The sequence below is a fragment of the Dermacentor silvarum genome, chromosome 7 (genome assembly GCF_013339745.2).
Source record: "Dermacentor silvarum isolate Dsil-2018 chromosome 7, BIME_Dsil_1.4, whole genome shotgun sequence".
Taxonomy (NCBI): Eukaryota; Metazoa; Arthropoda; class Arachnida; order Ixodida; family Ixodidae; genus Dermacentor; species Dermacentor silvarum.
The window spans coordinates 2178306-2189005 of NC_051160.1; the positions used below are offsets into that span (position 1 = coordinate 2178306).

The following is a 10700-nucleotide window of genomic DNA, read 5'->3' on the forward strand; positions in this document are numbered from 1 at the left end:
CCCGTTGAAAAGTGGGCCGATCCTGGCAATAGTGCAGAAAGGGTCCAAGCTCAATGGCACATACCTCTATGGGCTCGGAGGACCTGTAACGCGCGTTGAACTACCCTTATCACACGTGGAACCCAAAGAGACTAAATCACCAGCCCTTCCCCTGTCGAGAAAATGGGGGTAAGCGAAGCTTGTCGTCCGATTCTAGCGTGAGGGCTTCCGAAGCCCAGGCGAAATGTCAGCGAAGAGCCGCCGACCCTGAGTTTAGGGCAAACGAAGCGGAACGACTGCGACAGTGTCGTTTAGCCACAAGCTTCGCGTACCCCCATTTTCTCGACAGGGGAAGGGCTCTGAATTTTTTCTTCCACCGAAGAGCGAGAGATTCCTAGAACGGCTTAAAAAGCTATTTAATGTTTGCGTGTACCTCTAATACAAGCAATTCATGTTGAAAATTTAGCGCTAGAAGACACGAAGACGAATTTTCAACGTGAATCAATACCAACTTTCGCAGTTCACTCTCCGCAAGCAATTAACTGGATGGAGCATCTGCGTATATAGGCTCCGCGCGCAGCAACTCGCCTAAGCAATCATACACACACACACACACACATATATATATATATATATATATATATATATATATATATATATATAATGCAAACGCTTCGTCGATACCAAACTGTGCACAAGGATACGGGTCACGTCCCACTTAAGATTGCCCACAGCTGCCGTTTATTCGAGCTACGAACGACAGACAGCAAAGCACCCCCCCCCCCCCCTTCCTCTGCCGCGAAGCGAACTGAAGCTATCCGGAAGGTGTCCAATATCAAACCCGGAAGAGCGCGCTCAACGCTACGCCCCCCCCCCCCCCCCCCCCCCTTCAATGTCACCGTCGCGTTACCGAAAGCGACTGCAATTCCCGCGTACGGGTTTCGGTGCCGATCGAGAGCTCCGCGCGGCGAACGTGCCACGTGGCACTTGTATAACGTGTTCACCACTCGTCACAATCTCGCGACTCTGCCTGATAAGCCTTTTTACAACGGCCGGCTGCGAATGCCGCTTATCCGACGGCCAATGCTCTACGTAAGATGTCGCCTCGTCTCATAGCCGACTCTGGGAACGGCCCATTGCACTGCCTCGGGGACGTAGTTGGATATAATATTGACCCCTTCAATCACTGTGTTGACATTCACGCGTGCAGATCGGTTATGCCAGTTCATTTTTTTTTTTTTTTTTTTTTTTTTTAGAGGGGGGAGGAGGGGTTACGTACTAGAACCACGACCCGATTATGAGACACGCAGCATTTGGGGACTCCGTATTAATGTTTGACCACCCGAGGTTTTTTAACGTGCACCCAATGCATGGCGAACGAGCGTTTTTTTCATTCGATCCACCCCCATCGGAATGCAGCCGCCGGGGCCGGGACGGGGAAAGCTCGAAACTGCTCAGCAGAGCACAACGCTACGATTTACTGCGGCCGGTGTTTCTGCCTGTCCTGCCCTGTAAAGGCAAGTTTACGCGCAGCTGCTTACCGAATGTGGGCTTCATTGCAGCGCGCAGAGCACCGCTACACACGACCGCTTTACTGCAGGCACTAGCGTCGAGATGTTCGACGTGCTGCGTTCTGTAAGTAATGGCGAAGGAATAGTTGTTTTCCGTGGTCGCTGTGCCTGCAAGCAATAGTTAGCTTGTGCGTGCGCTTTGAGCCGGTTACTCGATTCGCTATGTATAAAAGAAAATTGTAATAATAAGGAAAACGAAAGGAGCGCGCAACGACCTGATTACGTATGCCCTAAATCGAGATTTAATTACTGTGATTACGAGGACTCACTAGAAGATGCGCAAAGAATCGTCCTATCGCCTTGACAATCTTTAAATGGAATCTGCAGTGCCTTGTAATAAAGTTATCGTTGTAGTGCACGTTAAAGAACCTCAGGTGGTCAAGATCAATCCGGAGCCCTCCACTACGGCGTGCCTCATAATCAGAACTGGTTTTGGCACGTAAAACCCCAGAAAGACGAAGAAAAAGAATCGAACTTAGACGCATTTATTGACAAAGCACCATAACTAGAGGGAACAGGGGTACACATAAGTGACAGCGCCTCCATGCTAATCACCGCTGCTAGTGAGGAAGCCTTACGCGTCAAACGCAATAATCCCCGCAGCTAATAACCGCATGATACCCGCCGAGGTTGTCTAGCGGCTGTGGAGTTTTCTGATGCTGAGCTTGAGGTCGCGACCTCGATCGTCGGACACGGCGACTCCATTCCGACGGGGTAGGAATACAATATTCAATGCTCGTGTAACGCGCTTTTAGTGCACGTTAAATAACTCCCAGGTGGTCTAAAATCAATCGGGAACCCTCAACTACGGCGTCACTAATTGCCCGTGAATTGTTTTGGGGACCGTTAATTGAACCTAATCACCCAACTCTCAACAAGCATATGTCCACCGGTTGTGGGCTACACGCGCGCTTTGTAGTCAGTGGCACGGCATCTATGACGCATGCGCAGAGCAAATGGTAATCGTCGATAAAGGCACGAAGCTTGGCCGCGTTAAATATCGGCCAGGATTGGACACCCTCTCCCTAGTCCCTCTTCCGTGAGCAATTTGGAGAGCTGCAGATATTGCGCCGTCGCTGCCACAATTTTAGCAACGGCTTTCAGAACAGAAATTAGGCAATCTGAATGAGATCTACACGCAGTGGAAGCACCGGTTCCAGGCCGACACAGACTTGTACGCATGGAGATCGCAGAGAAGCTGGAACAATCAAGCAGGGAGGCCGGTTTATACGGACACCACAAAGCCATTGGAAGCGCTCCGAAAATTTTGAGTAGCCGACGAGATGCTTCTGCATGATTAAGCTCCCTGCATTTTTATACCTTTCTATCTTTCCTTTCCCTTTTTTTTTTTTTCTCTTTTTTTTTTTCTCGCGCGGTTGCTTTCTTTCTCCGCTCTTCCTTCTGTCTCTTTTTTGCTTTTCCCTTCCCCCCGTGTTCGGTAGCAAACCGGTTAACCTCCATGTCTTTCGCATCTCATGTCTCTCTCTCAACCGTCTCTACGAGAGAGGTTACGCAGAAATGCGCAAGGTGAAAGTAGTTTTACGAGAATACAATTACGTGGATGAGAAAGTTTGACATATATGCATGCATATATGTATATTAATGCAAGAAAAAAAAAAAAGGGGGGGGGGGGTGCGATGAAAACGCTCGCGTGCCCAGATACTAAGCACGTAAAAGAACTCCCAATGGCCTAAGCTAATCCACAGTCCTTCACTCTAAACGCTACTTCTTATATCCCTAGTGTTACCTTGGGACGTTAAACCAACCAGGCAATCGATCTTCTCTGGCTTACACCAAGGGGCAGCGCACGGTAAGAGCGATATTTTCGGTGTCCCAGAAGTGCAATTTCCCTATCAATTTCAATTTAACGTTTATCTTCAGTGTCTTTTTTATTTACGCGGAAAGAACCCAACCTGCGTTGCGTCGTTTCGTCCCGTTGCTGCCAACGCGACGAAACCAAGCAGCGCCTAAGGCCACACGGCATCGGGAGAAACTCGTTAAAAGTCAAGGCTGAGAGCGATCACCGGGCACGATGCGATGAAGCAACCAGCTCGCCGAGCAGTCTGATCACCCGAGCCTGCGTCGAGCGCCCTATGGCCTCGTATTACTAAGTGATAAACACGTGCGCGGGAGCAGGGGAAAAAATAATAATCGCGGTGTGTTGAGCCTGCCAATCCGATGGGCAGAACTCTCGTTTGCGAGCACAATCGCATCAAGCAATCATTACCCTCCCCCCCCCCCCCCCCCGAACTCGCCACGACTAGTGAATTATCGCGAACCAATCAGAAGTATAGCAACGAGCCTGAAACCCGAATGTAACGGACACAAGAGATCAGTTCGTGGGTTTTTAACGCCCCAAAGCAGCATTTGGGCTATAATGAACGGCGTATTGCAGGCCTCTGGATTTGTTTTGATCCCCGGGGTCTGGACACTTAAATCTAAGTACGCGAGCGTTCTCGTATACCGCCCCCCATTAAAATGGCCGTGGTCGGGAATCGAACCCGGAACCTCGTGCTCCACAGCAGAACGCCACTGCCACTGAAGCTCCGCGGCGGGCTAGGAGACAGATCCGACAGCAAATATACTTCGCTAAATAATCTAAGCGTGCTTGCTTAGTTGTAACCACTCACGTGTCCATAAAAGCAAGCTAGTTAAGAGCTAATCGGCTCAGGAAGTCACGTCCGTTTATTCCTTTTCAGGAGAACTTAAAATTCTTCTTAAACGATTGGTTGAAGGCCGAGGCACGTGCCCTAAAAGATAACCGACGATGTCCAACATCCAAATGTTTGACGCGACACACGCCGTACTTGGAGCTGGGGCATATATAAACTCGGATGACCTGACGTGTTTGCTCTATACACAAAGAGCGCCTTAGTATGCAGCACGTTGCTTGCATTTATCCTGCACGGAAATGCGTACGCCGCGGCAGGGAGTCAAACCCGTGACATCCGTGCTCATAATTTCAAACAAGTACAACGACCGCGACACCACTGCGGTCACGTGGCTAAATAACGGCAACACTGCAAGCCATGCGCCCGTTTAATTCGCACATATGCGTCAACGACGATATGTATCAACGGCGGGCTTGGAAGAAATGCAAGTTTTTAACATCAATCCACTGTCCTGCGCTCGAGACTTCCAAGAGAATAACGCTGCGACATTAATTTTTTTTTTTTTTTCTTCCTGATGACTTCTAGGGCCTTATACATGCCGCGTCCCTAACTTTACACACGCGAATGCATTGAGCCGGCACTGCGGGCTGTTATATAACCTTTACGATTTACAGACACTAAATGGCTGCACTATATCAGTTTTTATTGGCGAAAGTATTCTTCCAGAGTTCTCAATTAACATAGCGGGATTATTACTAGATAAACGTAAGCCAAGTTTTCCTCTCCGGATTTCGCGCCAAAACTTGAGCGGCAGTACTACAGCCGTGACATCGCCAATTTCGAAGTGCCTTCGCATATATGGATTGCTTCGGCGAAGAAAAACGTTATATAGTAAGTTAGTAGTGTATAGTACGTATATAGTCATTAGTTCCTGCATCGTTACTGAAAAACAGTGAACGTAGTGATTCACGCAGATGGAATTTGAAAATGCATGACCTCACAGCGAGCTGCTTGCTGAAACTTAAGGAAGGCGCAGTCACCTGGCTTTCCTTCTAGCGTCATTTTTTCTCGCACCTTCTCTGTCGGTCAGCCTGACTGTTGTAGAAGCGTAATTTACGAACACAGCTTAGCTTTCATATTCGTCTTACGATTGCGACGAAGTTTCAAGACGCCGACTACTTACTACAGCGCGTCAAAGCAGGCACATATTCGCCGCTACGGAACGCGTAATGCGGGTTCTCCCCTACGTGTCGGCCTGATAAACAACGTCCGCTGATTATCTCTACCGGAAGCTAAGGCGACGCTAGCGCTCGTTCCACGACTACAGCTCCGGCCTTAGCGCGCACAGAACGACGCCAGCTTCCGGGTTTCCCGGGTAGAACAGAGCAAAAACACTCGGTAGGAAAACGCGGTCACAAGCCGCAACATCGATTCTGCTAGCAAAGCTGCGTCGAAGCAAACGTTAATGGCACGAGAAGGCCTGGATAGTACTAATTCGTTTAACCTAAATCCACCAAACCTGCCAGCGGGTATGACATACTACGCCGTAGTGAGGGCCTTTGTCGTAATTGTGACCACTCGCAGTTGTTCAACCGAGAGCCCAAATCTGAACGGACGCGCGCTTTTGCATTCCGGCCCTACCGGCACAGAGGCCGCCGCGGCAGGGAATCGACCCCGCAACCTTCAACGCTAGTCATTGCGACGGGTACGGGGCCTGGCTCCGTCGGCTAATTTTGAATTACCCGGAGTCGTTAAACACGCATTCCAATCTGATCACAGGAGCATACTCGCGTTCCGAAGCCATCGAATTACGGCCGCGAATCGAACCCAGCACGCCTCGTAAACGCCATATATCCACAAAGTCACGCGCGGCGGATTATACGGCCTGGCGCTTCCGGCATCGAAGACCCCGGGCTCGAAACAAGGGAAATGCGAAATCTGCCTCGCCACGCGATCACTATCCCCGGTGCCACGAAATACTCAGAAGGCAACATGCATGAATAGCCGTGATTGTGAGCATTATCATCATCACCGTGAAGTAGCCTACTTTGTATCAGAGTGGCGCTAGTGGACTAAGTGTAATTGGACCGATTTCGACACAGCACACACATCCAACCCTCCCGCCTCACCGCAAGAGCTGGCGTTCAAAGATGCTCTTCTTCGCGAAGCTAACGCAATCCCCGACGGCCTGACAACATGATGAATGAGCTGCTGTTCAGTGAGCCGGAGTGTAAGCCGCGAAAAGTCGCAAGGCAAGAAAAAAATTATCTTAAATACCAAACGAACAGCTCTGCCAGTCTCCCATGTATGTACTATCGAACAGCCGGACGGCTAAGCAAACGAAGTCAAACTGTTCGCCTTCGAGAGACCTTTGAATAAAAGTCAAAGGCACGATGAGATGAGACCATTAAGAGCGGCTTCCACTTTCGATTCAAACGAGGTGGTCGTGGAACAGCTTTCGCACACACACACACACAAAAAAAAAAAAAAAAATTTAAAATGGAGGCGCGGGACCTCAAGCTTACTTGACTTATATAACAAGGGTGTCAGGTTTAAAAAAAAGGACGCTATATAATCCCGGTTGCCTTGTGCCGCGCATGCCGCCCGCTTCAGACCTCCTCGCACTTAAAACGCTTACCGCAAATATTATTGAGTTAGTATAGCGTTACGTAATATCGAGCGTTAGATGAACTAAACTCTGCGCATATCTCGGCATTCCTCAACGAGCACGGCCATACCCGTAGCGGCGACCGCATATCGAAGGCCGCCGCCAAAGCGACAGAGAAAGCTATCACGAGGAGGAAGCAACCGGGAGGGAGGAAGAACGCAGTGGTTGGACAAGAACGCAAAGGCCGTCGATGCCAGAAAAAATAAATAAATTAAAAAATACAGTAAACGGGAAAGAAAAATGAAAAGAAAGAAGAGAGCGGAGTCACGTAGTATGACGGAAAAGCCATACCATGTCAGAAGGCAGGCGGGCGGGAACAGGAACGAGAAATTGGGAAAAGCCGTGCGTGGAGGCGGCTCTCAGGAGGTGACGCGCCAGCAGGTGGCGGCGATCTGGGGGCACCGCGATGAAACGACTAAGTCCCGCCGCATCACTTCGAAGCAGCACCGACGAAGTCAAGTGTACGACGATGACGGGTGAACGCGAGACACGGGGCAGCGGGTACGGGCAGAGGAGCCGGCAATGCGTACCCGACGACGGCCGCCTACGAACTGAGCCCCGGTGCCACGACGCCGGTCAATTTGTAGCCGCAGGCCCGTACGACGCTCATACAAGCATGCACAAAAGCAAAGCAACGGACGCATAAAGCAACCGACGAAGAGAAGAACAACAAGCACGCAAGAAACAAAAATATATATACGGAGCGACTTCATAGCGAGCGTAAAAATGACGATACAAAGAAAGCCAGCCACACTCCAAAGAATTTCATGCATTCCATGCAACCCCAAGAAACTTAGCACACATGAGAGAAATTTCGTTATGTCTCGCAAATTACTCTAGGAGCTGCAGCGTGACATCCGCACGCGGACGTAAGATGTGGATATGTGGAATGGTTCGGCTAACGGCAGCGTGTACCTGTAGTAGTATAATCCGGGTTGCGTGAAACCACAGAAACAATCGGACGTCGCCGAAATTTTTCACTTGGGGGGGAAAAAATAGTGGAGGAAGAGAGTTGCATAACGCGTGTGCACGATGATGCTGCTTGCACGTCTCCAGTCGGCGATACGGGGATTCTTCGGCAATGGAACGTGCAACGTGCCCTAAAAACACGGAAAGTTGTTACGGCGGCGACCCGGCCAACGATCGTGTGTGCGCTGCAATTGTTTCAACGACGGCCGATTACCCAGGAGAACTTTTGGCAAAACTTCTTTTCTGTGACATTACTTTCGTGTCCGAAAAAAATAATCGGCTCACATAGAACGCTAAACGCGGCTGGAGAGCCCCCGAAATTCAATGTTGACGCAAGAGCTAGCCGGCAACGTCAGCGACTCGGAACCTCGGAACACAAAGGAGGACGTGCTTGCCATAAGCTACTTACGCACAAATAATGATCAAGAGGCCACAAAAATTACGCAAGGCCTGGGCAACGTCGCCGATCAAACTCGAAAGCTTTAAAACGGCTTAAGTCTAAAAAATTAGCCTGGTAAACCAAGTGCTCCAACGTCGACAGACACGAAAACACCGGCAAGCCGACAGGGACACCCCGTGATCAACCCGAACACAATGCAACCCACAACCGTGCAGAGGGCTTAACTGCAGGTCGTGATTACTCCAGAGGCATTGCTGGGTCATGTGCAAGGTGAAATAAGCCAACCCGAACATTCTAGGTAGGTTAATCCGGTCCGAAATTCTACCTGTCAGCCATGATTCTGAGAGAGGGTTAGGCCTAGTACCGGCGACACCGGCTCCCCGCGTTAGCTGAACGTTGAGGAAACAAAAATGAGACACGGGCGGGCTTACCTTGGTGTGAAATGCGCTACTCCCATTCAGTTCCGGTGTCCGAAGTTTATGCGTCAGATAACTGAGCATTTCAAGCCGGCCTGATGAGTAAAGAAGCACGGAAAGGGCGGCAGGAGACGTCGCTTTTTACGCCGGTTGCGAGCAGCCGAAATTTTTCACCTGACAGCAGACGACGCGGGAGAGCCTCGCACAGCGCAAGCCTCGCACTAGCCGCACAACACTGGCTTCACACTCTGCTTGAAATCCCAAAAATTGGAGATCGAGGAAGCTCCTAGTACGTTTCCGGGGAGGGTTCCGATCGTTGGACAGTCAGACAAAGGAAGACGGTCCGCCTTCGATCGCCCACTCACGAGCACTCCATTCTCGTTCCGTATCCGAGCCGGTAATCCACAGCTTCTGCGCCCATCGCTCCAATATCAGCTGAGGTCCTGGGGAGCTTCCCGACTCCGACCTGTGGGGGGCGTCTCTGCCAAAGAGTCCAGCTACAAACACAAATATTACTCGCTACTTTTCTCTTTCAACCATTAGATTTCTTATGATGGTTATATAAACATTTATTTGTATAATGAGTGTGATTTGGCAAGAAATAATATTAGTTTTTGCGAAAAAGTAGACCGTCGGGCAGGCGCAGCAACCGCCGTCCTCCCCTTCACAAGAAAAAGTGGTTGCGCCTATCTTTACCGCCATTGGTGGAGCGGCGGTGACGTAAACGCCAGCAGCGCCGACGAAACTGCCGGCGCACCGGCGATGCCGGCGGCACGGCCGCGCGCGCCACGCGCCGCCGCAGCGCGGCGGAGTCGTGCTTTGCTCATGCTTCGGCGCGGCTGCGGGCGATCAACGCGGATATCTCTTGCCGGCGAGCGCACCGTACGTGTACGATCATTCATCTTCATTCCGCTTCCGTACCGCTCGGCTGCGTTCGTTTCTTTGTGCGCTCAGACGACGACGCCTTTACGACATGGAAATGAAAATAATAAAGGGCAGGGGGGCTGCGAGAGATACGAAAAAGGCAAACAGATATAAAAGTGTTATGGCACGACCGAGAGTGAAGGGGAAGTTGACATTCTTGTCATTCGCTGCATGAGGTGACTCCGCAGATGTAAATAAACGACTGTTGTGCAATAAATAAATGACCTTGCTATTCTCATGTCTGGCATTCTTTCTTTTTTTTTTTTTGCCCCTTCTTCAATCTTCAGGCCAGAGACAAGGGTACATGAAAATGAAATCGATAAATATAAATAGCTGAAAATATTCTTGCTTAAAAGTTAGTTCCCTTCTATGCACTGAACTTGGTTAATTTTGCTTCCTCTCCCTCTTCATATCAACAGACAAGCTTAATTTCTTCACTGCACTGCATAAGGACCAAGGTATTCCTACGAGAAATGTACGCCTGTGGTTTTCGAACATATTATCTTCGTGCTTATACAAAAAGAACAACTTCAAATAATGGTGGCCGGGTTCCCAGCAGATATCATCAAAAATTAGAAAAATACAAATGAAATATTGAAAAACTAAAGGTCGGAGTTTGCAGAGGTGTGGTTTGACCTCAATAGGCAGGCTGCCGGAGTCGCACTTAAAATAGCGGCTCATTGCACTGCAGTGGCATTCGCAAATTACCCGTTTCCCATCAACGGTTCGCATCTACCACTTTTCTTTCTTTCTCTTTTTTTCTTTTTCTGCATTTCCTTCTTATCTTAATGCTGTAAACAGTTTACAATAAACAACAATACACATGTACTTAACAGTTGAGAGAGACCTGGTAGAAATAGACCGACAGCGTAGTTGTTGTTGCCTCAAAACATGGCTCATATCCACAAGGGGAATTTGCCTGAATGTGCTAAGCGTGAAAAAAGCAGCGTTGATTGCTAAGTGTGAAGCGGAGTATAGTGTATCCAGAGCTAGCGGTCCTTCTATCCGGTAACTGGCATTCACCACGCGTATATAAAAAAATATTTTAAAAATCTAAGCTTTGGATCTTTACTAGCCGTAACACGATCTGATTATGAGGCACGCCGTAATCGGGCAATCCCAATTAATTTTCACCACCTGGGGTTCTTTAACATGCACCTA

General features: G+C 49.4%; 1 protein-coding gene across 3 annotated transcripts in view; it reads right to left on the reverse strand.

Annotated features, from left to right (window-relative positions):
- The window catches only part of LOC119457444 (uncharacterized protein DDB_G0271670-like), a 158173-nt gene extending 149141 nt beyond the window's left edge, over nt 1–9032 (reverse strand). For 2 of the 3 annotated variants that reach the window (XM_037718995.2, XM_037718997.2), the window contains exon 1: nt 8631–9032. In XM_037718995.2, coding sequence (XP_037574923.1) covers nt 8631–8699 — 69 coding nt within the window. In that variant the 5' untranslated portion in view covers nt 8700–9032. Of the gene's footprint in view, nt 1–7121; nt 7382–8630 lie in introns of those variants that run through there. The other variant, XM_049670087.1, reaches the window with a different exon arrangement.
- Nucleotides 9033–10700: the final 1668 nt, after the last annotated feature.